General features: G+C 39.4%; 1 protein-coding gene and 1 pseudogene across 2 annotated transcripts in view; both read left to right on the forward strand.

Annotated features, from left to right (window-relative positions):
- Nucleotides 1–17,189, forward strand: part of LOC142978778 (fibrillin-1-like) — a 49,767-nt gene extending 32,578 nt beyond the window's left edge. For both annotated transcript variants that reach the window (XM_076123341.1, XM_076123342.1), the window contains exons 27-54: nucleotides 11–203; nucleotides 506–679; nucleotides 1,049–1,215; nucleotides 1,612–1,751; nucleotides 2,173–2,289; nucleotides 2,612–2,758; nucleotides 3,000–3,116; nucleotides 3,655–3,758; nucleotides 4,143–4,292; nucleotides 4,604–4,715; nucleotides 5,034–5,358; nucleotides 5,811–6,044; nucleotides 6,461–6,630; nucleotides 7,000–7,201; nucleotides 7,620–7,739; nucleotides 8,124–8,281; nucleotides 8,629–8,969; nucleotides 9,303–9,519; nucleotides 9,954–10,127; nucleotides 10,454–10,562; nucleotides 10,822–11,082; nucleotides 11,310–11,602; nucleotides 11,969–12,175; nucleotides 12,690–12,844; nucleotides 13,752–13,991; nucleotides 14,254–14,344; nucleotides 14,567–14,784; nucleotides 15,199–17,189. In XM_076123341.1, coding sequence (XP_075979456.1) covers nucleotides 11–203; nucleotides 506–679; nucleotides 1,049–1,215; nucleotides 1,612–1,751; nucleotides 2,173–2,289; nucleotides 2,612–2,758; nucleotides 3,000–3,116; nucleotides 3,655–3,758; nucleotides 4,143–4,292; nucleotides 4,604–4,715; nucleotides 5,034–5,358; nucleotides 5,811–6,044; nucleotides 6,461–6,630; nucleotides 7,000–7,201; nucleotides 7,620–7,739; nucleotides 8,124–8,281; nucleotides 8,629–8,969; nucleotides 9,303–9,519; nucleotides 9,954–10,127; nucleotides 10,454–10,562; nucleotides 10,822–11,082; nucleotides 11,310–11,602; nucleotides 11,969–12,175; nucleotides 12,690–12,844; nucleotides 13,752–13,991; nucleotides 14,254–14,344; nucleotides 14,567–14,784; nucleotides 15,199–15,357 — 5,095 coding nt within the window. In that variant the 3' untranslated portion in view covers nucleotides 15,358–17,189. The remainder of the gene's footprint in view (nucleotides 1–10; nucleotides 204–505; nucleotides 680–1,048; nucleotides 1,216–1,611; nucleotides 1,752–2,172; nucleotides 2,290–2,611; nucleotides 2,759–2,999; nucleotides 3,117–3,654; nucleotides 3,759–4,142; nucleotides 4,293–4,603; nucleotides 4,716–5,033; nucleotides 5,359–5,810; nucleotides 6,045–6,460; nucleotides 6,631–6,999; nucleotides 7,202–7,619; nucleotides 7,740–8,123; nucleotides 8,282–8,628; nucleotides 8,970–9,302; nucleotides 9,520–9,953; nucleotides 10,128–10,453; nucleotides 10,563–10,821; nucleotides 11,083–11,309; nucleotides 11,603–11,968; nucleotides 12,176–12,689; nucleotides 12,845–13,751; nucleotides 13,992–14,253; nucleotides 14,345–14,566; nucleotides 14,785–15,198) is intronic.
- Nucleotides 17,190–18,162: 973 nt separating this feature from the next.
- LOC142978861 (solute carrier family 25 member 3 pseudogene) lies at nucleotides 18,163–19,297 on the forward strand (annotated as a pseudogene).
- The last annotated feature ends 8,490 nt before the right edge of the window (nucleotides 19,298–27,787 follow it).

Consider the following 27,787-nt stretch of genomic DNA (forward strand, 5'->3'; position numbering starts at 1 on the left):
TTGTTTCCAGGGAGGGCTGGCACCTCCGCGCGGACGGGCGCACGTGCCGCGACATCGACGAGTGCGGCGGCGGCGCGCGGCCCTGCGGCGGCGGCACGTGCCGCAACACGCCCGGCTCCTACACCTGCACGTGCGCTGACGGCCTGCTGCCCGCGCCTGATGGAGCCAAGCCTACCTGCCAGGATATAGATGAGTGTGCTGATGTTAGTATACTGCTTTACTTTTTGATTTGTTTTTAGAACAGGGTATACAAAACTGTGGGAGCAGCACCTATAAAATATACCAAATAAATTATGCTTTTTCTAAATTCCAAGGAACAAGGAAGTAAGTGGGCAATTACAAGTACAATTTATGAGCTTCTGAAGAATCTTAATCTAGTTAGAAGGTGTCCCATTCATGTTCGAAATTCTAAATGATATGTGTATCTTTAAATTATAAAACACTTTTGTAAATAAATAAAAAAAAAATGATTTCGAAGTAACCGTTTTTTCACGATGTCCCATAGATCACAGATCTATGCGGCGCGGGTGAATGTCGGAACACGATCGGCAGCTTCGTGTGTCGTTGTCCGGACGGGTACAGCGTGAAGCCGGAGCAAGGTCCCGCCTGCACTGACGACGACGAGTGCGAGCTCGGCACCTGCGACTGTCATCCTGCTGCTGACTGTATTAACTTACCTGTAAGTACGACCATTACCTATGACTAGCCCTGATGGTAGTCCAGGCGTGATGAAAATAAGGAATCTTCAAAGGCATTTGAATGCAGTGTCTTCGTCTAAAATACGTATATCTTAGGGTTTTATAATTACGAAGGTATATAAAACTTATTTTTAGGTGATAATAAAATAATTGAAATGATAATTCATTCTAAAAAATATTGTTTTTTTATAACTAAAGTAACAAAGTGAATCCTCCAGGGTCATATTTTGGGACCACTCCTACTTAATGCAATACTATTCCATGAATGCTATTTGGCTCATAAATATGTTATGAGAAAGAGTAACGTTTTAACTGAGAGTTTAATTTTAACTGCAACTTTTCTTCTGTAGGGCTCGTTCCAATGTCGTTGCCGCGACGGTTGGCGCGGAGACGGAACAGAGTGTGAGGACATCGACGAGTGTCTGACGAACAATGGCGGCTGTCATCCGCGAGCCACGTGTACCAACACTGACGGCTCCTTCATGTGTCTCTGTGACACTGGCTACAAAGGAGATGGGTATGTACTCTTATAATATTTTGAGAAATTATTCAGATTGAAGACATGAAGTAGATGATGAGAATGTGTGAGGGGAAAAAAAAGGATAAGATAAGGTAAAAAGAGTATCGGAGAAAGAGATAGCAGATTTGTAGGAGGCAAAAAAGAAAAAATGAAAAAAATATCGACCACATAAGTCAATTCTGGTAAAATATATATTATTTTCCCTTCTCTAGCATTTAAAAAAATGTTGTTACTCAGGGGCAAAAAACAAAAAATGTCACTGTCCTACTGTTGGACAAAGATCTTCTTCCAAACGAAGAATTGTTTAGGCCCTGAGTCCTACATAATGGCAAAGTGTGGGTTGTGTTTATTACTTACCTGCACTTGTTTGTAATGATAATCACAATATTCCAGCTACTCATGTGTGGACATAGACGAGTGCGCGAACGACCCGACACTGTGTGAGAACGGTCACTGCACGAACACGCCGGGCGGGTACGAGTGCGACTGTGATGTCGGCTTCACTAAGTCGCCCGATGGCAGGTCTTGTCTTGGTAAGTCACTTATTTTACATCTCATTAAGTTTAAAAAGAGCTTTTATACATGTATTATTAATCTCTAGTTGATCAAGAAAAATATGCGTATGCTATGTTCATGTAAAAGCGTTCTTATATGGCCCCTACACTGCACCACCAGCTTTACAATAGATATCAGTGTAAGGTCCTATTGAACATGTAATCCTAGTATATAAGCCTAATATCGATTATTAATAAATCAGTATATTCTCATCAGTCATCATGTTTTATTTAATATACTCTTACCGTGCATCAGAGAGGTGTGCACTAAAAGAAGTCCTTTTATTTTGCTCGAAAGTTTTATATCTCTTAAAATATTGTTCTATAATGTAATTTATGAATCTAATGTTTCTATGTGATTCTTAGTTTCATTTGCTGTAACATGTAATGTTAATTTCAGACATGGACGAGTGTGCGACGTTCGATAACGTGTGTGTGTTCGGTCGTTGTGTGAACACGTACGGCATGTTCAAGTGTATTTGCGACAAGGGATACCAGTCTGACAGCATTGATGATTGTAAGTAGCTTTATATTTGCGTTATTTACTTAAGTATAACTCACATAAATTGTTCTGTGAATCTACAAAATAATAGTACGTCTTGGAATAATCCAGTGACACTGACAATCAGATAATCTTCTATTCTCTTTGCTTTTAAATAACGATTTGTATCAACATCTTTTGTCTGTTCACCTGTTGAGGATGAATTTATTTCATGAAAGTTTAATCTTTTCATTAAAATGCTTTATTGTGCATATAATGTCCTCCAAGTTGAGTAAAATCGCGCCTTGTTCAATAACTTGTAGCATTTTTAAACAATATCATTGTATTTCGTTCCCAGTGATGCCCGGCTTCAACTGCACGGACGTGGACGAGTGCAAGTCGCCGCAGTCGTGTCAGTACGGACAGTGCATCAACACGCAGGGCTCCTACATCTGCCGCTGTCCGCCCAACTACGAACTCGTCTCCGACGGCACCGCCTGCTATGGTAACGTGTTATAATGTTTATTCTTGTTTAGTTTACCATCAAGATTAGAATTAGAAACTGGGTCTATAATATGCCAGCTCCGCCTATCTGCGGCCAATACAACAAAATAAACAGTTTAAAGTTCACTGTTATGTCTACGCATTTAAATATCGTAATATATTTTTGTTTGATTGAAAGCAAAAACAAAATTTTTATTATCAATTCAGAGATACGTGGTTTAATAGAAATATTGATTTTCCAGATTCTCGCAAGGCTCGTTGTTACGGCAAGGTGGACCTGCGCTCTGGTACAGAACGTTGTCGCGACAGTGACGAGTTGTCTGAAGACGGTACCATGGCTGCTTGCTGCTGTTCTGTCGGTAAGTGAAAGGATTACATGGGAAGAATAGGGCAATACCCAATAATACAACAAGAAGTAATTTGTGTGCAATTATCACCTATGCCAACAATGCGAAGAACTTCTATATTTGATTAACTCTATCATGCTTATACGTATAGCTATACTAGCTGACCCGCGCAACTTCGCTTGCGTCACCTAAGAGAATGAGTTAAGATTTTCCCCGTTTTTGTAACATTTTTCGTTGCTACTCCGCTCGTAATGACCGTAGCGTGATGATGTATAGCCTATAACCTTCCTCGATAAATGGGCTATCTAACACTGAAAGAATTTTTCAAATCGGACCAGTAGTTCCTGAGATTAGCGCGTTCAAACAAACAAACAAACAAACAATCAAACAAACAAACAAACTCTTCAGCTTTATAATATTAGTATAGATGAGAAATAGTGTGATTTCCACTATGTCTAGTTTGATAACAGTGTATATAAAAGTAAAAAAATCCACTAAATGGTAGTTTTGTTGCTATTAATCTAATCTCTCTATATTTTGTGTAAAACAGGTGCTGCATGGGGTAATTACTGCGATCTGTGCCCGGAGCCGGGCTCTGAAGCTTACAGACAACTATGTCCCGGTGGTCCTGGGTATCAACCTGTTTTGGAACCTGTGAGTATAATTTAAGTCATGTTCGATTAGTTGTTATGGGTTAACTGGTTAGGTAAGCGATCAGAATGTTAAACTATCTTTAACACGTAACGGTCTTCTGATGGATGGCCATTTTTAGCAGTATTTCAGCTGAACGTTTCCGATCTACAACCTCTCTCTTCCATGCTATGAATCCCATATGGTAGTGGGGTCAGCCTTCCTGATCTTTCTCCTCCACTTCGTTCTGTCATGGACATCGTCTTCGGAAACCTCCCACTCACTCATATCTTTTTTCACTACATTTTCCCATCTTTTAGTCTCCGATCTACAATAAATAAGCTCCTTAATTTATTAATCATACGAAAGAGTTTTTTTTTTTCTCTAAACCCTATTTATTTGTTCCAGCCATCCTACGTAGTGACCCTGGCAGACATAGACGAGTGCACGCAGCACCCTGCACTGTGCGAGCACGGAACCTGCACCAACACGTTCGGCTCGTACGTGTGCACCTGCGGCGAGGGCTGGCAGCTCACTCCTGATGAACAACGATGCGAGGTGAGAAACACTAGATACATTAGTTAAATAAGAGCTTAAGTGTCCTTATGTTGATAACCATCTTAAGTCCTTTTTCTTCTGCCGCAAATAGCTGACATAAGTCAGTCACTCCATCGTGCATGACTGAGAGATCCTATGCGGAAGTTGTGTTTAGAGAAATCACTTGTTCTGCGCTCATCTTACTTAACAATCGTTTGCGTAATTCTGGATGCTCTTGAACAAATGCGATTCAGTATACAAATGGGGTTAATAATGAGGTCGGAATATTAGATAGTATGTTATTTGTAACTAAGATATAATTGTTTTTATAGGACATAGATGAGTGCGCTACCCCTGACATCTGTGGACCTGGTATTTGTAGGAACCAGCCTGGAACTTACGTCTGTCTGTGTCCTGAAGGATACGAAGCCATGCCTAGCAGAAGTAAGTACATATTTTTTAATCAACGATTTGTTACAATATGCCTTGGGTTGGGTACCAATGATTTTCCATACCTCTATGTTGCAAGCGCCAGTATATGATTGCTATTGCCAATACATTTTGGGTTCGATTGCTAGTTGTACGTGTACACCGTGTGTCAACTCTACTCTACATGATTTGAAAAACAAATAGATAAATTGTTCTATATTTTAAGTATATTGTTACAGTAATAAATATTGACCAATCATACGATAAATATTCTACCGGTACTTTACCAATCATACGATACCTTAACCACTAACTACTTATTATTTATTACAGAGGAGTGCGTAGACGTTCGCAAACGTCAATGCTACATGGAATGGGACGAAGACAGCGGTCAATGTTCCGGCGCGTCTGGTGTTCCTCAAACCAAATACCTGTGCTGTTGTTCCGTGGGCAGAGCTTGGGGAGCTCCTTGTGAAGCTTGCCCGGACAAAGGCTCTCAGGAACACATGGCTCTGTGCGGAGAGAAACCTGGAGAGTACATCAATCCCATGACGAATGAAACGAAACCGATCAATGAGTGTGACATCATGCCGCAGTTATGCAAGCCTGGTACTTGCCACGATACGCCTACTGGCTTCCAGTGCGGATGTGATCATGGGTGAGTTAATGTATTGAAGTTATTATAATAAGAAGATTTTTTGGGTGTGTTTTTACATTTAAAGTATTTTTCGATAATTTGAGTCCCTTAACGGTTACAGCACGTTTGACATGCAATACTACGGCATTGCTTCAGCATAAGGTTTTACATGCTAGTTAAATGTTATGAGTCGAAATTATTGCGTAACGTCATCATCAAAGGTTTACGGGGGGCCAGTCAACGTAGAGTTCGCGTGAGGACAGTCTAGTTCTGGTAAATTCAAACTTGTAGGGGCAAGCTGCAATAGCCAAATTCCGAGACAGCCCCGTGATAGTGCTGTGCCATCACTATGCCAGTATTCTGTGCTATGACCTTTAGAATAAGAATCGGCTATTGAAGAAGATGGTCGCCTTTTCGAAACACTTAATGTTTTTATGGTACTCTCAGTTAATTTTAGGAATATATCCTCCCAGGTACGAGCACGACAACACGTCGCACCTGTGCCGCGACATCGACGAGTGCCTGCTGCACCGCACGCCGTGCCGCGGGCTGGCGCAGTGCGTCAACCTGCCGGGCGCCTACGAGTGCCGCTGCCCGCCCGGCTACCGGCTCACCGCCGCGCTCGACGAGTGCGAGGACGTGGACGAGTGCGCCGACCAGCGCCTGTGCGAGCATGGAGAGTGTAGGAACACTATCGGATCTTACAGGTGTGTTTATTAACTATGTACCGTCGTCACTATTACAGTACAGTAAAGCAAAGGTAAAACTTTCTTCGTCATCCCGTCATGAGTAATCCTTAGTTCTTCATCTGGAATTAGCAAAACAAACGCCTATTTCAAACCCAAGAAGCTAATTCTTACCAACTTAATTGTGTCTCAATTTTCATAGTAAAACTGCTTAGTTTATACTATTATACTGTATTAATCGAATCATCATGTTAATATAGCTGTACCACGAATATCTCCTTGTGTTACGATTCTTTTGTACACTTCTTCTACTACATACTTCCTTCTATGCTAACTTTCTTCACTTATTTTATTCCAATAATAATTAATGAAAAATATTTATGTGTGACCCTGTCAAAAGCCTCACATAAGTCACATACAAAATCTTTCCATTTCAGATGTGAATGTAAGCCTGGCTACACACTCCGTGACAACGTATGTCGCGACGTAGACGAATGCGCTCGTCCTCGACCGATGTGCCGCAACGGTACTTGTGAGAACTTGCCCGGATCTTACACCTGCCACTGTGATGAAGGATTCAAGCCTGGAGCTAATAACGATTGTATAGGTTAGTGGGATTTTGTTTGTGATCATTGACTACTCTACTTCAGATACTTCATATTTAAAAAGCTCGTTTAGAAAATATGATTTATAATAAAGTTTTATTTATGTCGTTTCTTATACGTCTCTCAAAATTAAACAGCTCTTGTATCATACTGTCTGTCACATTTAGAGTGTGTCGTAGCGTAAATTTTCATGGTATTTACATACATGCAACTAAAGAAGTCTATCTCTACAATTGAGAATGTCACAAGATATGACTCGTATAGTATAGTATAGTCAGCAGTTGCATATATTTTGGTTTAGATTTTTGATTCGACTCTACATAAAAAATCTGAAAGAATTGGTTCTTGAATGTTGCTTATTCTTTTGTTAGATATAAACGAGTGTCGCGAGGGCGGCATGGTGTGTCGCAACGGTCGCTGCCGCAACACGGCGGGCTCGTTCCGCTGCGAGTGCGCGCCGGGCTACGCGCTCACGGCTGACGCGAGACATTGTCGCGACGTGGACGAGTGCTCCGAGCAACAACACCCGTGCGGCAGGGACGGCTCACCTTCCTGTACAAATACTAATGGCGGGTGAGTTCATAGCTTTATGTAATAAGAACAAGGTAGATGACTACCAGTCAAATCTACTTCTCTTTATGAAATGTCAAAAATACATTTTAGTATAGGAATACGAAATAGTGACGTCACAGACTCACAGTTTCGTATTTTCGTTGGTGTCATATGAGTGCCTAATAAAATGTTTCAGTCTGTAGTAATTACAATTTCAACACTATTTACATGCAAAATTACATAACCAAAAAATGAGACAGTGATAGTCATGTCTTAACTAATCATTTTACACTCTGAAGACCTCACATGGTAAATCACTTGTCCGAAACGATGAAATAAGGCCTAGCCTAAGAGTTAGTGATAAATCCCAAAAAAACTCGTATCGTTCATGATGGTTTGATTGTTTCATTTGACTTACAACATTATGTTTTTATTTCAGTTATGAATGTTCATGTGGAGCTGGTTGGCGATTGGTAGGAAGACGTTGCGTAGATCGTGACGAGTGTAAAGAAATACAATACGTATGCGCTGGTGGTGAATGTAGGAACTTCAACGGAGGGTAAGTAAAGCGAAAAAAGTTATTTTGATTTTTTTGTATGTGGCAGTTCATTAATTCTTCGCTTCTAGCCATATCTTCTCAGCTACCAGCATATACATAAAATGAAAAACTTTTCTTTTTTTGTACGTCCAAGACTTCTATCATTGGGAGTGTATTAATAATTTATTTTCTTGAGTTCTTCAATACTGGAGACGGTAATGTTATACTCGTAGATGGACATTGGCCAATGATGATGATAATGATTTTCTTTTACCAATTTAATAACAAACACTCGCGACTCGGTAGCAACGACTGTAGAACATCTTGACACGGCTCACTTAGTTTCATCATAAGGGCTCTCTAATTGCTACAGCTTGTACGTTACGTTCTTCTCTTATATTCTAGTTACGTGTGTGACTGTCCTCCTGGATGGCGGTTCGATAAAGCAGCTGCTATCTGTGTGGATGAACGCAAAGAGTTGTGTTACGATGAGTGGGATGCTGGACGTTGTCATAAGGCGAGACCTTTGCAGCTTGGGCGACCTGAGTGCTGCTGCTCTGAAGGTGAGACTCATTAACTGTGTTAATACCATCAGTAAAGCTAATTACAGTTGTAGACTTTGTACAGAGACTTTGTATAAAAAAGTAAAGATGATTCTGATTCTTTAGATTGTTTTTTGATAATGACGAAAAGAATTAAAAAAATGCTTGGTCGAGGGATAGTGCGGACTGAGCAAGTATAGAATGACATATTATATATGAGTCGTTTCTAACAATCAAGCTCTTTGTACATGTTTTTAACGACTTAGAATGAAAATATAAGTAGAAAAAAGTAACTCTTGCTAAATAAAATAAAAATAAATAAAAAAAACTTTTTCTTATATGAGTATAAAAATGTGTTTAATGTTCAGGTGCTGCATGGGGCCGATACTGCGAACGTTGTCCAGCACCAGACTCTCCCGAATTCCTTCGCATCTGCCAAGGTGGTATGGGAAGACCGAACTTAACCCAAGACTTAGACGAGTGCAAGGTCCGTCCGGACGTGTGCAAGGGAGGGCGGTGCATCAACACGGACGGCTCGTTCCGCTGCGAGTGTCCTCCCGGCTATGTGCTCGACGGCACCGGCCTGGTCTGCGTGGATGCGGACGAGTGCGCCGCTGACCCCAGGATCTGTGGCAATGGAACCTGCACTAATACTCCCGGAGGATACGAGTGTAGATGTAATTATGGATTCACGCAAGGACCTGAACAGGTTAGATTGGATTCGTATTTTTTTCTTGACATCTTAAATTGAAGTAGGCAGAAAATCTTTTTTGTCCATTAGATTTAAATTAGGTATATACCATCGCATATTGTGCTAGCACAATACCAACCTCCCTCCAATATAGCGTAGTTTTTGTAGAATACAATCATTGACGTTGTCAGTATGGAAAGCCATTTAGCTACAAACCTACTAACGGGCGACGCCTGTCAGGCGCGCTAGCGATTAACTGTAGGCCAATTTCGAGACAATGTCGTGCCGTAGTAATTCCGCGTCTATATATTATGCAACGAGCTTTAAAAATCTCATCTATTCTCCTCGCAGACGTGCGTGGACATAGACGAGTGCGCAGAAGGCCGGGCGCTGTGCACGTTCCGGTGCCACAACACGCTGGGCTCGTTCCGCTGCACGTGCCCGTACGGGTACGCGGTGGCGCCCGACGGCGTGCACTGCCGCGACATCGACGAGTGCGAGGACGAGCACGTGTGCCCGCACGCCTGCGAGAACACGGTCGGCTCCTACATGTGCAAGTGTCCTGAAGGTGAGTAACCGAATCTACGTTCTTGACGAAAATTAGAAGAATGATGAGAAACAAGAAAACTAAAATGTGACGCAATAACTCACCTCGGATATCTTATTTAGAAGGGTCCACAATGAGCGAGCAACGTCGCAAGGCATTTGCCACATAATACATTAGCCGCAAAATCAAAATCATTCGGTTGTTCATGACAGTAGCTCGGTTGTTTGCCCGTGCTCCTCTTGGCCGCGAGGCGCAACTTGGCGCAACAAATGCCTTATGAGGCTGCTTGCTTGCATTGGCTCTCTTAAAGATTGCATTAATTAATTCATTTTGTTGAATGTAGATTGATAACATTGACAGTGACACATTATGTTGTTAACGCAAAACAATTTATTTTTAAATAGCAGGTAACTGAAGCAAAAGAGACGTTTAATCAAGACTATTTCTTTATGCAGGTTACAAACGAACGTCATCACCTCACGACGCGGCGGACGCTTGTGAAGACATAGACGAGTGCGCGGAGCGGCCGGAGCGGTGCTCGCCCGGAGTGTGCATCAACACGGAGGGAGGGTTCATGTGCGACTGCGACGCGGGCTACCAGCCCAGTGACGACGGCATGGACTGTATCGGTGAGAATACGTTTTATAATCATCGATACCGCTATATCTTTATATTAATCTTTGATATTTTCTTCAACACTGTTTTAAAATTTCATCAGTCTTTAGCTGGGAAATCGCAACAAAGAATCCTGAACCAATACGTCTTTTTATCACTAAAGTGAAGATTGGCTAACTACTAGTAAACGCATTATTTTTGTCACATACACAGTGTCACAAAAACCATTTCTTAACTGATACTCTAAGATAGCCGTCAGTCTTTCAGTCTAAAGGGATAGAAACCATGCATAAACTAACTTTTTGCATATAAGTTCATATAAAATTTTGTGTATTTTTAGATCACCGCACAGGCATGTGTCATCGGTCACTGGTAGCAGGGCGCTGTGTGCCAGAACCATGGCCGAGGTCTATCGCATCCACGCCCGTACCACCTGCACATGTTACCAAGTAAGTAACAATGGCAAAATTAACAGATATTTTTATTTTGTAATATTAAAATTCACCATGAAACTTACGATTTCGTATCATAAGTATTTATTACATAGTAGCATTTGCAAGATGTGAAAAACATTTTTTTATAGATGTTTAGGACCTTGTACGTAACGTATGTCAAAATAATAAAAAAATCTATCATCATACAAATGTCAAATGTTAGACAAGAACTCGATAATATTGAACTATCGTAACCACTTTTTACTCTTTCTAGAGCTCAATGTTGCTGCACGTTAGGCGTGGCATGGGGCCCAGAATGCGAGCTGTGTCCACAACCAGGCACTCCGGAGCGCTTAGAACTGTGCTCTCCCATCAACCTGGGAGGAGGAGGGAATGGGAACGGGATGATCCCGGGCATTATTCCCGGAGAGAACAACGGACTGATCAGTGGCGGTATTGACATGTTTGATGTGGATGAGTGTGCGGCGATGCCGGGATTGTGTGCGCCGGGCAGATGTGTTAATACTATTGGCAGGTGAGCAAACAAGTATTATATGTTTAACTTGTAAAAGTGGCATATTTGAATGCTATTGTTTATAATAAATATGTGATATAAATGTATGTATTGTTGATCACGCCAAAATGACTTGATAATAAAACAACCCGTAAAAGGCGGGATAGAGGAGATCCCAAAAGAGCTGTTTAACTTCCTCGAAGAATCATTATCCATTACCCTTTTTCTTACTAAAATCTGTATTCCAGTTTCCGCTGCGTATGCGGTCGCGGCTACAAGTCAGCGGGCGACGTGTGCTCAGACATCGACGAGTGCAGCGTGCGGCCGCCGCCGTGCGAGCAGCTGTGCAAGAACACGGAGGGCTCGTACGAGTGCCTGTGCCGCTCCGGCTACGAGGTGGACGAGGACGGCGCCAACTGCCGCGACGTGGACGAGTGCGAGCGCGGCACCCACACCTGCCAGCAGATCTGCTCTAACACCGAGGGCTCGTATGAGTGCTCCTGCCAGGATGGCTATGAGAAGCGCGGGGATGCTTGTGTTGGTGAGTCTACTTTGATTTTGATTGCTGCTTTACAACTGAATGGTTATTTAATTACACAAATATCCTGATTTTCCATAATGGCTGCAGTTCTATCTTTAATCAAACGTGGTGATTAGCGTAAGAAGTGACGCGACACTTGAAATTTTGTTGAATGGATTTTGTGTAACGTGATGTCACTTGAACAGTTCAATTCATCTAGGTACAAGATCATCTTCTATAATCTTTACAGATTTTTTTTTAATAATGTCTTGATACAATCATATTTCGTAAAGAAATTGAATCATCTAGTCGTATACAACGGATCTCAACTCAAATAAATATTTTAAAGACTAAACATACATTTTAACTAATTGTTTACCTCTCTAGACGTGAACGAGTGTCACGAAGAAGGCCTATGCCCGCCACCAGGCAAGTGCGTGAACTTGCTGGGCTCGTACCGCTGCGTGTGTCCGCGCGGGTTCCGCCTGGACCTGGCCGGCGCGCGCTGCCTGGACCGCGACGAGTGCGAGGACGGACGCTGCCAGTCTCCTTGCAGGAACTATGCTGGAGGATACCGTTGTGATTGTCCTGCGGGTTAGTACGCTCACTGATTACTTATTTAAGTCGTTGTTTGTATAAGAATAAGGTTCTCTTTTAGTTACGGGCTGTTCTTTATAAAACAGCGCGACGATTATTCTGTTCTTAAATAAATTTGAGATGAATGATGCTCTAGCGGTGTTCTTGTGTACTATTTGGTTTTTTGTATGACACGAGCGAAAGTACGGTTGCGATAAAACTCTTTTATCAAAAGTACGACCTTTAGAACATAGATGGCGTTTTTCGCTATTTTTATTTATGAGCGTATCATATATTTTTTTGATAATTGTGTTATTTTAACCTAAAAAAGATTATATGATTTTTGGGTTCATTGAACAATGTTAAAATTGTTAAAAAACACTTTTTTATTGACGGTGTAATACATCGCAGTCATGTACTCATATTAAGTATGTATATCCATATAAATGTTTATTGTTCTAATAAGGATCATGTTCACAGGTTTCCAGAAAACTATTCTAGAGACGGTATTAATTAATTTTCTATCCCCCAGGTTCAGTCCGTTCGTCGAGTGGAGTATGTGTCCCGCAGGACGCGTGTGCGGGCGGGCCGTGCGGCGCGTCGCCGTGCTTCGCGGTGGGCAGCGCCTATCGCTGCGGCTGTCCCGCCGGCTACGGCTGGGACGCGCCGCATGCTGTGTGTCTGCAGGTACATACTACTCATTCAGTAGTCATTAATTTAATTTTAATAATACAATAATATTTTTTTCTGGTTATTTATACTGAGGGTTTTGTATTACCTGGCATACCTAATAGAAGATACGAAATCTTACTCAAATATTAGGTACCAATTTGTGCACAACGAAGTTTGTTAGAAACTTGAGTTAGTTAATACAAGTTATGTAATACGGCGGACGGATAATGTATCCTGTATTCGATTTTTTTTGGATTTGTTTGTTGGAACCCTAGGAAACTTCTATATTATCAATGCTATACGTTATACAATGTTTACGAATACGTCCACGTACGTCTACGTGCACGTAACCTTTGTCTATTCACTTCTAATATTTTAAATAGTTAATTAAACACTTTGCGTTTATCAAATAGTGATAGTGATTTACTAACGACTTAACTTATAACATATACATGCAACTGCCTCTGTGGCGCGGTCGGTAGTATATGCGGCTTCCGTGCGAGAGGTCTCGGGTTCGAATCCTGGGTCGGGCCAAAAAGTGTTTTCTGAGATTTTCTGTTAAGAATTTCTTAGAGATTACCCGAAGTTGGGAAATTGAGGTCGAAGACCTCCGTGCCTCGGAGAGCACGTAAAGCCGCCGGTCCTGCGCCTGGCCTCTCACTGGTCGTGTCGGTTATCCGTCCCACCAGACTATAAGAGTGATGGAGTAGAGAGTGTACCTGTGTATTGTGCACACACTTGGACACTATAAACAAAGTCCTGCACAGATGGCCAGTTTCAATGAAACTGACCGCCATAGCCGTATCGGCTAGGAGGACATTATGCATGCAACATATTTCTCCCATATTGATAGATGGAGACCAGATAATATATTATACTACTACTACTATAAAATATATACCAACAAATTATGGTTAAACAGTTGGCGGGTGGATGTGCAACAGCAAGCTGTCTATACGGCTGTTCTTCCTTCGGTTCATCGTACCAGTGTGGTTGTCCGGCCGGCTACCAGCTAGTAGGAGCGGGTCATTGTCTCACGGCACTGGACGCCGCGCTACCTCCAGATGACATCGGAGACGCGCCCGTGTTCCCCGTACAGGACCAGTACAAGATCGGAGGAGATAATGAGCTTATTTCTACTGAAGGATGCTTCTCTTGCAAAGTAAGTCAATTAAAGAAGTGATTAAAACGTATATCTGTCGGTTCAATACTCGTAAATTGTCTTTGAACACTTATAATTGATTGTCGCATTGGGCCATTACTGTAAGTGTTCTTACACATTGACTGTAGTAAATTATCCATCAATTCTTCATAAAAATATGAGTTGTTATAATATTAGTAGATTATTTAAATCACCATTTATTCTAAGGTTCTTCTGACACGGAAATATGTTTGTTAATGAATATAATATATTTGTCTTTTAGGTGAACGGTCGCAGACGGCGAGCTCCCGATGAAGCGATTGTGTACGCCAACGGCACCACCATCATGAGGAAACGAAAGAGGCGTAGTCGACGTAAGTTATTAGATAAACTATACACACTTAATTAAGTAAATTATAATTATAGTACTCGTGTCTTTCCTCAATATATTATAGATATTGACACAGTGGTAACAATGGTATGAAATGGAAAAAAAAATCGTGGTTTAGCGATTCTTTTGCCACGCTTTAACAGTATTAAAGATTTTTTGTTTCTCCCAGAATTATCACTCAGTTAACTTTAACGATTATTTCTAGGTCGCCGTTCAATCCTAGAGCCGGAAGCGGAACTGATAGTAGTATCAGCGGACCCCAAACAGACATGGGGTCGCGCCCCCCTCCTGCGACTAGTCCCGGCGGAGGGCCGCGCGCGGGCGCACTACCGCATCGCGTACGGAGACCCTAACAACGACTTCGTGCTGTCCAAGAGAGATGGAGCCACTGCGCTACGACTTAGGAGGCATTTGAAGAGTCAGGTGAGTGACGAAGTTTTTTATTTTCTAGCTTGCCTAGATCTTTACCCATGTCTCCTGTTATTATTGATATGAAAACTATCGTATTCATTCTGTGGGAATGAGACAACCTTTTGATCAAGTTAGGTAATTCGGTATTGTGGGTCCAATGAATTGGCGCTGGAAAATTGCTTGTTTCTTGATTTTATTTATTCTGCATAGTTGCATTGACGTGTTGACGTGGTTCTGATTGTATTATTACTTACTGTAGTACAAATGGTGTAGTTAAAACCCAGTTATGTAAATATACTTAAAGAACAGTCGTCAGCTTTCTATCACACTACTTCTATCAATAAAACCAGACTTATGCCTTTTTCTAGATTAAATTATGTCGATACTTTATTATAGGTTAGACTAACAATATTTATTCTTCCACAGGCGGTACTCGAACGGCAACTGGAGCTAGAAGTCCGTTTCGTGTACCCGCCCCGCAGCGATTTGCCGCGCAGTATCCGCGCGCGCCGCTCCGCGCAGCTTGCGCCGGCGCCGCTGCGCCTGTACGTGTCCGTGCACATCGCGCCCGCACACAAGCGCTGACCACACACACTTGTATATATGCACGCATAGGGGACAGCTGGTGGGGGACTCTTTGTCGATAATGTCTTACTAGATAACATCATGTTTAACTTTTCTATGAGAATATTTTGAGATTTGTTAATTTTGCCGGTTCTTTTTTATAAAGTTTAAGTTAATGATTTTATTGAAACGAAAAAGAAAGTTGATCAACTAAAAAACAATTCGTGTTGCCGATAATAGGCCAAATAAAATGTTAACTGTCAATAAGGAAAATAATATCATAACACTTCCGTTTTATCAAATTATCGCAACGATTTTTTTCTAATATTATTGACAAAAGAGTGCCTCCATTTAGTTGATGCCCTGATTCGTACCACTGCCATCACTACGTAACTGCCTACTTGTATCGGTGTACATTTATAATCTAGACGTCGCCTCGGCTTTTACAATCAAAAGCTGGGGCGAAACTTAAATTTTTATAGAATTATAATTTTGTATAAACGGCGTCGCGTTGCGATGGAAACAAAAAACCAAGAAGAAGACGAATAAAAGTTTCTTCTCGGAAGTTATTCCTTTTAAGATACGGATAAATTTTTCATATTAAAAAAAACTCGATAACAGGAGCTCCTTGCCCATCACTAGTACCTCAAAAGTACGATTTTTAAACGGTACCTAATAAGCAACTCTCGGAGAGTTTAAATTTAAAATAAGGCTGTCTATTTCTCTCACCTTTTATAAAGTTTTTTACATCTATCGCAACGCATTGCTTTTAAAATCGTAACGTCCGAAGTCTCACTACGTAAGAAATTGATGTGTCGTCGAATGGTAGACTGGTTCTGTTTTATATGCGACTTATATTTAGTAACACTAAGGCCCGGTCCTACCACTTTCGGATAAGTGGCCAGTATCTTATCAGAAGGAATTTCTTAAAATTTTATATATTTCCTGTTACTATCTTTATATCCGGCACTTGGGCTATAAGTGTCGGATAACCATTTACACTCTCTTATTCTTGAGCTGTGAAACTTGCCCTAAGTATAAAAAAGAATGATAATTAATGGCAGTTATAAAAATCGAAGCAAACTATTTAAATTATGTATTGTGTTTAAATTTTTACTTAGTAAGCTACGTTGTAACTGGTCGGGTCTGCTAAATATAAGTCGCATGTTTCCATCGGGTCGGCTCGTGACCGGTATCGGGTCGACCTCGTCGGCAGTATTAAATAAATGTGTGAGATTGAATGCATACGTAGTTTGTTGACGATTATATCGATATTTTGGACGTCACTCGATAACAAATACGAATCGACTATCTTATAAACGATACATCACTAGTTGATTTACCATTGATATGAAAAGCCAGTGAGTAAGTTTATTCTCATTATATTAAGAACTAATACATATTTTAAAGTCCTTTCCTTTATGTGCCATTATATTTTTTTTCTACATTTTTAATAACGACTTCAAATAGTGGTGATAAAATAATGAATTCCAGCGATTATCGATATCACTTATCGATAAGTAAAATTCCTTTTTTTGTTGGAAAGGATTTTAAACAAATAATTTATTTATTTTAATTTCAAATCATAAGCCTTAACTGTCGTTATAAGAAAATATTAAAATAATCGTGAGGATATTCTATTTACAATGTTTACTTTGCACTTGGCAATATATTAGTTGTTCTTTAAGTACAAAAATCAATGTAATAGCTTTGTTTTGTAAATATGTGTATACAAATATTAAAATTAATATAAAATATTTAGTTATTATAGTAAAAATATATTTTAAGAGCTATTTTAACTTAGTTTGTAAGAAGAAGTGGATCAAAATTAAATTAATACATTTTTAATTTGACATGTTGTTTCTATGGACCCTTCTGCCTATGGCAAATACTTTATATTATTATTATAGTAGCTGACCCACGCAACTTCGCTTGCGTCAGATAAGAGATAATGTGTCATAGTTTTCCCCGTTTTTGTAACATTTTTTACTGCTACTCTGCTCCTATTGGTCGCAGCGTGATGTTATATAGCCTAAACCCTTCCTCAATAAATAGTCTATCTATTATTAATTTATCAAACTGAATTTTTCGATTAGCACCAGTAGTTCCTGATTAGCGCGTTGAAACAAACAAAGATAGAGGAAGACTTCAGTTTAGCTATGGAACCCTACCAGTTATGGTACATGGGTTACAATATTTATTATTGAGTAATCAGTATCAAGAAATAACAACGGCAGACACTAGATCGCAAATAACCTTTTTTGGAAGCAATCAGGGTTATATAGACGAATTTCACATGGAACATTACAGCAACAAAATTACAACGATACAGCTACTTTTTGCATAGAAATAAAATGGTTTTGATGAAAGCCGTGGGACGGCCATTTATATAGGTTCAATGTTGCACGTGGTGAACAAAGAGTATTAAACATAAAACCATTACCTGTCATGAAGGATTTATGCAAAACCTGACTTATACCATGACATAGGTACTATATGGAAGTTATAATCAAGCCACACCAATTTATTACAGTTTAAGTTTTGTGAGGTAGAGAATTTACTATCCATCTAAAACTAGGTATATCTCTATATTTAAGTTTCTATAAAGTCAGAGTCAATATTATGGTCGCTATTTATTGCAAAAGTTTAAAAACGTCAAGGACAATCTCTTGACATGAGCAAGAAAAATAAATCCTCTATGACACTGACAAGTTTTTTATAAATTATATCTAATGTTATTAAATAGGCAAATATAATATCTAAATTAAATCGTACACGTAGGGATCTTATAAATATAAACAATAAACACAGAATTTATAAATAAAAATGTCGAAGAAAAAACCTGACGAGCCGTCATGTGAGATGTTCAGCAACAAGTTCTTTATCCTGTGCGGAGTGGGTGGCGCCGTGGCGTGCGGCCTCACGCACACCTTCGTCACGCCGCTCGACCTGGTCAAGTGCCGGCTGCAGGTGGACCCCGGCAAGTACAAGTCCATCTTCAAAGGATTCGGCATCTCCTTCGCCGAGGGCGGCATCCGGAACCTCGTCAAAGGCTGGGCGCCGACCCTCATCGGCTACTCGATGCAAGGATCCGCCAAATTCTCCGGCTACGAGTATTTCAAGTATTCATACTCCAAGATGGTTGATGAAGAAAGTGCGTATTTGTACAGGACTTATCTGTACCTCGCGGCGTCCGCGTCAGCCGAGTTGATCGCCGATTGTTTATTAGCGCCGTTCGAAGCTACTAAAGTCCGTATGCAGACCACGCCGGGCTACACGTCGCAGATGAGGCAAGCGATGCCGCACATGCTCAACACCGAGGGCTTCGGAGTGTTCTACAAAGGCTTAACGCCGCTGTGGGGCCGACAGGTGCCCTACACTATGATGAAATTCTCGTCATTCGAAAAGACTCTGGAGTATTTATACGACAACGTGGTTCCTAAGGCGAGGGAGGATTGTACGAAGGTGGAGCAGTTGATAGTGACGTTCACGGCGGGGTACATAGCGGGCGTGCTGTGCGCGATCGTGTCGCATCCCTCCGACACTATAGTATCGAAGCTGAACAAAGACCCGAGCTCGAGCATCGGCGGTATTATCTCAGAGGTGGGCATGTTCGGCATCTGGCGCGGGCTGGTGGCGCGTATCATCATGATCGGCACGTTGACGGGCCTGCAGTGGTTCGTGTACGACGCCTTCAAGGTATACACAGGCATGCCGCGCCCGCCGCCCGCAAAGATGCCAGAGTCGCTCAGAAAGAAGCTGGCTGCGCAGAAGAAGTTGTAACTAACCAACGTGCCCAGATGATGCCTGAACAACTCTGTAACCGATCAAACAAATGTGAAGTGATTATGTTACTGACGTACCTTTTATATTCGTTTTAGATGTAGATTGACCTATCAGAGATCGGTCGTATCAGAGACTGTTTGATTGTGGACCTAATGTAACAATGTAAATCAATCAATAAAAGTAAATTATATCCGTACCACCTCTTTTCATAATTCAGTTTTATAAAGCACTATCGATATGGAGGCTGGTGATTAATTCAAAGTTAAAGCATGTGGAATACTTTGACAGTTTAAGAACTCAATCATGAATCAATCTTATTCACAAAGTAAACGATATGAGTTATGATTTTGGATTAAGCTTTGGAAATTGACGCTCAGAATAACAAATTGATATTATATAATGTTGAATATTAGCCATTACAATTTCGGTTGCATTTACTATGTTACCATTCTTCAACAAAAACGGCATTTATTAACGTCTGCATTTCATATTTCAACGAATAATCGAAACGTATTCTCATACCGTGTGTGAAATAGCTATATAAAACAGTATTACCACATTATGTCTCAGACATACCAACACATATTGAAAAATAGTATCGGAAAAACAGGTTATAATGGCACGAGACGATCGTATACAAAGAGCCACGGATCCGCTCCGGCAATAACAATAATATGGGGATTTATTCGAGCACCGTGCTCCACTTACCGGATTTAACCGGAGCGAGCCGAGTGACCAGCGGTAAATGGAGCCGCCACCCGAACTATGTTTTATAAGTGGCCGGATCATGATCTCAAACACTGGCCGACCCGTTTAACATAATCTAGCGGATCCATACACCCTGTCCGCAAGATATTTCTATTTGTTTTATGATTTAGTAAAAACGTTTCTCTCCATTCTCTATTTTTGTTTATCTGAAGTTAAGACTATGAAAGCGTCCCATATAAATCTAACAGGATTCTTATACGGAAAACCTTTAACGGTATCTTGCTTATAATATTGTTGTATTTATATTATATTTTATTGGTTCACGAGAATAGCATTCTATTCTGCGAGGAAGTAATTTATACAACTTCAATAAGTACCGGAGACGAGTTCAAAGTTGGAACCGCGAGGATCCGTTTTATTGCTGTGTCATGTTACGGATTCCTCCTCAAATATAACGCACACAAATCTGTACATATATGTAGTGTAATTTCGAAGCAACAGAAACGTAAATATGAGCGTCGGAAGCGACTGACTAAATATTTACATTGATGTTCATCACATCTTTCTTAATAATAACTGTGTGTGCGCGTGGAGCGGTTCAATGTGGACTCTAACTGGTTTACGTTAGGTGTGTCTGCGGCTGCAACAACGCGGGCCGTGTATTCCGACCACGATATGACGACAAGTTAGGAACTTCGCTAAACTTTGGCACGTTTCACAAAAGTTACCAAATCGAATTTTTGTTGAGACTCGATTCGAAATACAGTTTTAATATCGGAAAATATTGTTTTATACAGTTTTAGAACCGCCGCTCGAAGCGTACTGCGACAAACTTGACACAATGTACACTGTCTCAGGGAAAATGCTTTTTAAGAATTATCGTGAACACCAACGGTTAATAAAAGAAACAGCTGTAGCGCTGCTAGCCGTTTGTGTTGAAATATACAATGTTTATTGCGTACAATTAAAAATAAAACTAAGTAGATAAATAGCAAAACTAGGTAACACGTTGGGTGCCAACAAAACACGAAGCGTTTGGGCTATTTGCCCAGTCTGAATTAGACTTTGTTACATCGTATTATACCGAGCTCCTCTTACATAAAGCGGCATCATATTATTGAGCGTAATAAATAGCAGAGTTAAAGTTAATTATTATTGATCGGATTGCAATAATAAATTCATCTATATAACAGATCTATTAAGTAAATGTTGAGCGCAGTTCCCACTTGACGCGTCTCCGCTGTCGACTACAAAAGACTTTTTTCTCAGTAGCAGCGACTTTTGTTATGAGGTCTTTGTCAACGAGACAATCCTAGCATCGCTGGGAATTTTCTTCAATCTCTCTTCATAACTAGTTGCTCAAGTTTTCAACGGCATACCGGAAACTTGCAAATCAAATAACTCCAACAAGGAATCGAATGCGATAAACTACAAGTGGAATAATTGAAAAAGTTCAGTTTTAAACGGTCGCGCTCTAGTGAACAACAGTTTAGTGGAAGTTTATCGTCGGCAAATCGCAGCGGTGGCGCAGCGTGGCCGCAGCGGTCGGCTGCGACAGCAGAACTGAATTAAGACAGCTAGACAGTAGCGAGTTTGTAAACTAGTTGACCTCGATGTAGAGTTGCGTAGAGCGACATCAGAGAGACCGGCGATATCGACTGGCCCCCGCGACTGCACGGTCGCTATCATCCACTATGTTCGCGGTATTATCCGCAGTCGGCGTATCTGTTTAACCTAGAATCTGTAACACTGGAACTATGCATTACTTACATCAGAGCTAAGCATTACTTACTCGTTACCAAGTATAATTTATTATTATAATTATTAGATATATCACCTATTATTCCCCACAATTTGATTCGCACAGTTATGTCGGATTGCTTTTGGTTTCACACGAAGGCAACTAACTATCCCGTTGCATTTTTAGGAAATACTAAAAACACACATTCTAGATTTTTCCCATTTAATTCATTTCTCAAAGACATCTTTTGCTGTAAAATATTAAAAGTATTCTGTGATTCGCTATCAATAAACCTAGCAATGCAAAGTTGCCTTATTTAATCTAACCGCCAAGCTCATTAACAAAACTCAACTTAATCAAGAAAATCTTTAAGCGTGGTATTTCCAGCGCACCTAGCTGTCTAGATCGTAGTGCTAGTGTAAGTTGGACTGGCTCGGGGTAAGTTTCTATTGTCAGTCGCTTTCAGCGGCACAATACACGGGGAAGGTAAACGTTCCACACTGGATGTTTCGGTGCCACGACCTTACGAGCTGATCGCTTTGAAACAGGCCGTTTTGTTAACATTTCTTTAGGTTAGAATGTAAGAATAGTGGGAAGAATATCTTAGTTTTAATAGATACGGTTTAATATTTCTAAAATGATACGCTAAGTAGCGCGATTCTTTACAGTCGGTAATGTCGAGTATCGAAATTTCGACATTTAGAATGTACTGCCAAAATGTTTCCTACGACACCTGTCAGAGGCGCTGATCAGATTTTCATACGAAATTTCTCGATGACAGGTCGGTTGTCGATAGTAGTAGAGAATCGAACTAAAGATCTTTGAGTATAGTATAACGATTTCAAAGGGCAATAGTTAGTGATGGCCTAATCGCATCTTTGCTAGGTCGTCGTCTCTATATGGTAGTTCTATGTATATTCTGCATTTTTATGATCCTCAAGCCCTTGTATGTTTGTTAGCAAATTATGTCCAGAACAAGAAATTTTGTATTTTAAAGATTCGAATATATGCGTTTTAAACACGAAGTAAAAAGTACTTAAACCTTTTAAATAACCAGTCATTTACATAATAGATTACAAGGAATCATCTGCAATTAGGACAGACCGAATAACGTTGGTTTTCCATACGAATAAACTAAATTAATTACTTCAGGTACAGACTTACGTAATAACCTTCAGTGCTCAAAATACTCTGACGAAACAAGCCTAAGGAAATCATGAAGCACTTAACCGTTTAGAATCAAATCTATACTAATATTATGAAATTGTCGTTTGTTTGTCTGGTGAACTTGCCAATCTCAGGAACTACTGATGCGAATTAAATATATATTTTACTGTTGGATAGCCTTTTTATTGAGGAAGGCCATAGGTTATACGTTATACGGTTATGACCCATTCTCTCTTATGTGACCCAAGCAAAGTTGCGCGGATCAGCTAGTTATAAATAAACGAACAATAATTAAGATCAGTGTCTTAATACATAATGTTCTAGAATTAATCTGTTTATTATAGCGTTCGTTCAACGTTTGCTCAAACAGCCTGTTTAATTAGTTTAATTACTAAACGACATAAACATAAAGACAATAATATCGTTTGACGGGTAAAGTCCAGCGGATTATGATTATATTTAGTTGGGTGATTGTTATAGACTTTCAGTAACGATACATAAGTTGCACTTAACTCTGGTAAATAGGTTCTTGAAAAAGGAAAAATATTCTGTCAAATTCTTAAATAATTTAGTATTTTTTTTCAAATAAGATGATTAATAGCGACAACCTTAGCGTTTCTCTACGTCTTTAACCAACATCGGATAGACCAAAAGAACAATAACTGAAAGGGTCAAAGAACATTTATCGACCGGCAAGAACTAGGATGTCAACAATGTCCGCGATAGTTGGAAGCAAGAACCAATCACTGGATTGAGTTACACCAGCCCCGGGTCTTCTCCACAGGTCGTCGCTATTACTCCAGGATGGTACAAAAGCAGTCGAAATAAAAAAGAACATCAACTTCAACTGGGAGGATGGATCTAGATGGAATCCTGTCGCCGGCATAACGTAACATGTCAAAGTGTCAAAGTTGTCGTAAGTGCCAAGTACCGTCAATTTCGCACAGTAACATATTTGTGATGACCAAGTGAGGGTAGTCGTAGAAACTCGCACTACAAGGTGATGACGCTTAGTAGCTACATCAGTCAGCCCGTGACCTGCACGGTCGATGTAATTCGATCGAAACGTCGGAAAAACATATTATTATAAGGTTTCGTAACCTTAATGTTCAATCGTGTTTAAGTTTCAATTCCGTTGATTTATAATATTATGTGTACAAGTCGCGAAAGTTTAAAATCTATCTCTAACCAAATATTTTCTCTACATTATCGACAGTACATCGTATATTTAAATTGATAAATATGTACTGCCAATTAAAAACGGCTGACTAAAAATTATTCGACTTTTTAATTTTGAAATATTTTGTAATAAGTTTACGAAATAACGGTATTTTGAATTTTTTTTATTTTTTAACGTTAATATTTGAAGTGTTGTGTGATCAAAAGTCATTGTTGGTGTATAATATCCGTTAGTGATTAAACATATACTTTGTGTGTGTCATACGTTAATTGTAGTCGTTTTATTAACAAGGTGTTTCTTAGCTCATGATGAAGGATTAACAGAGAGACGCGAGCCGCGGGGTAAGTACATGTTTAATTATATAATGTTGATAAAGGGTAAAACATATCAGTAATTAATTGACAAATTCCTTCTACTTTATGAATGAAATAATTGTCATACGTCATAACAAATTTTGCCAGCCATTTTTGCGAATTTATTATACGAGTGAAGCTGTAAACGGCTAAAGTTGCTCAGCATAATTGAGTATTCAATATACTTACCCAAGCTCAGTTCTTAGGTTAGGTTATTTATTCAATTGTTTAGGGTCGCTTCTAAAACTCATCTTGTATCATAACCTGAAGTGGATAATATATAGATCAGTTAGAAACCAGGTGTGATCCAATCAAAAAGTAGTTAGCGCATAATTTTAAGAACAAATTTCCAACAAAAATGTAAAAACACCGCCTCGGTGACTTTAATGCACTATAATGTAGGTAACCGCAGCGAGGCTGTCGACAGAACTTTTACCTAGATTTTCTTAAAACAAAAACTAAGTTGACATTAGCATTTTGTTCTCACAAGCTGTATCATAATGCTTCGTCTGGCAACATCTTGTGAGCAGCTGACGCGGCAGTCTTCTATAAATCCTGCAAAAATACCCGACATTGTGGGTAAAATTTTTGTAGTGGCAACATTATATGGGTAAACAGTAGATGCACAGCTGGCAAGTCGCCAGATAGCTAAGAGGTGATTAAGTTAGTTAGCTACAATGCCGACTGTAATGAATTGTTAACATTATTTAGCTACGGCCACTAGCCTTTGTAGCCAATGACTATTTCCTGCTCCGAAAGTGGCATAACATAAGTTTAACCTGTGATTACTCAGAAGCGAGAAACCAGAGAGGTAGAATAGCTTCGGTTGACTGAAAAAAATATGGTTTTTACATTGTATTTTATCGATTATAAGATATTGGTTATGGATAATCTAACTTGCTGTAAGAAAACTAAATTTAATTTTAACTAAAGATAATCCTGTGTTGTAAAATAAGAAGTAAAAAACAGCAAAAAGCTAAAAATAACTTATACTTCCTTGGACAATCTAAAAATAACATGTTGTAGGCTAACTATTATTGATGTATCTATCGCTATCAAAGTCTAGCCTGAAGCTAGTCTAACATATTTGTAACAAAAATCCTTGAAGTGTCTGTTACGAGTGATGGATGAACGTGTGGTGCTTGTCGCTTTTCATTTTAGATCGTTGTCGACGTTTAAAAGGGCTGAATATAAATAAAATAGCTATAAGAAATTAATGTGGAGGCATTTATAGGTATATGAGTAAGGTATATGTCGGGTATGGCTACCTACCTGATGGATACCTACTGATTATGAGGTGTCGGGTTGCATTTCTAGTTCAACAAAGTGTTTGGAGTTTTTCAATAGCTGCGGTAATGATCGCGGCAACAACATGGGATCGAAACATAGGCGTTCCTAATTACATGGGTCCAACGTTGGGCGTAGCAACGCAATGAGAGGATAAATTGTGTATAAATACCAACATTCGCATAATATGTATATGTGGAGAATATTAATTAATATCAAATAACTACTCAAAATTAAATGGAAAACTAACAACAGTAGCTTCCGAAGAAACAAAAATGTTACAATTTAGTAATTGAAAACGGCCATGTTCATTTTGTTATTTCGAAAACAGAGTTATCGGACAATGAAACTTTTATTCAATTCCAATACACAAAAATAGCAATAAAAGAAAATCTACTGGAACATAACGTTTGTAAAAACATGAAAATTTTTCAAATAGCTACCAGAAATATAATTCTAGCGATCGCCACGATTGGACTCCGTAAATTGTTGGCGCGAACGTCGGTCCAACTTGTTATCCAACGACCGGGATATTTATGCACTTGTTACCAACCCTATGGTCTCAAATATAAGGGTGATTTTTCTTTATATTGGTAGTATTTTGAATGTTGTTGGTGGCCACGACTTGTGCGGGGCCGTGTGTGAAAATATACTGATAACAAACACTTGAGGAGGGTCCGCTCTATGGTAATATACACGGATTATGACCACTGATTTTTCAACATCAATCCGTGATATTTTTTTGTGAAGACCACAAAGGAAGTCTGTACGCGGCAGGGAAATTGGACCGGGTTGTTAAATGAGTTTTATAGTAAGTAAGATACGTTTGTGTAACAGTATGGTTTCAATGTTCGTTTTGATCATTTTGTTAGTTAAAATACCGACATTTGAAATGGAAGTAATACGAGTATTTGTTAAATTATTTATCTGTAAATATGTTAAAGGAACAACTATCTTCGTGCCGACGACAGATCAATACATGTAGTTATAGTAGCATGTATGGTAAACTTAAGTTCACTTCATATTTCAGATACGCTACAAAGAAAACACAGTCTCATTAAATTAATTTCATTATTAGTTAGGAACTCTTTTAAACTTAATATAAGTCAAAGAAAGTTCAAAGTTCCTCATTTTCTTGTTTATAAAACGATTGTTGTTTATGAGAAGCCGTGAAATGAAATAAACCATAAATTATTTTAATTTTATGAAAGTTTTAAGTGTTTCAGAGAGAGCCGTGAGGAAAAGTTTAAAGTTTTTCAATTAAGTGGTGTGCAGTAACTTCTCCACTTGTAATTAACATATTAACGGTGAGATGGCCCTTAAACACACTTTACCTCTGCCCTCGTTGCATTTAGATATTATATTTTGTTCTTTGTTTATTTAGCGTGGACTTTGATAAACCGCATCACATAGGAACATAATACAGGTATAATAACAAAATTATTTTATGCTGTGTCTATTTATTGCTAATGCTTAATAGGTCTACGGATTTTACTAATAGTATAAAAGTAACTAATGGTATATTAGTTCATGATAGCTGATAAGAAGATATTAGCTGTACATTTCATTAAATTTTTAAGCAAAATTTTGTCGTTCTTCAAGTGAGTATCCACGAAGCAAATCAACAATTAGCCGCAAACTAGAACGCAGCAAACTATCAGCGCAACAAAATTTCGGTTTAGTTTCCTAGTCCACTTATTATGGCAGTGTGGTGCACCGCTCGTGAACGTCCCGTGTGTTTACACAGCAAAGTTTCTCGGATACTATTCTGCATACGATGTCCGGATAAAATAGTCGAAGTGATGTATAATGTTCTCATGATATATCGCCCCTGCGATGTATTGGATTCACAAAGAATTCTGTTGCACGCTCTCAACCGACTATGTATTGTTTTTATGAGTTTTCAATTGGCTCCTCGATATTTTTGAATGATGTTACCAGTTTGTTTCCAAGTTATTTGTGAAGAATAAAAGGATTGTGCTGTATTTTATGGTGCCTGAATATTTTTTATACAAGAAGTTTTTTTACAAATATTCAATAGGTATACTTATATGACAAGTTCTGCATAGTAACTTAAATATATTTTGCTCAAACCGCACCTACAACGGGACAGTTGAATTTCAGTTAAAAAGCTATACAGTAAACCGTCACTTCATACACGTCTATTACCTCATATCGTTGCATGTAAACTTTACACACCTTTTGTACAGTGCACAAGATGAGGCACCT

This window comes from Anticarsia gemmatalis, chromosome 15 (genome assembly GCF_050436995.1).
Source record: "Anticarsia gemmatalis isolate Benzon Research Colony breed Stoneville strain chromosome 15, ilAntGemm2 primary, whole genome shotgun sequence".
NCBI lineage: Eukaryota > Metazoa > Arthropoda > Insecta > Lepidoptera > Erebidae > Anticarsia > Anticarsia gemmatalis.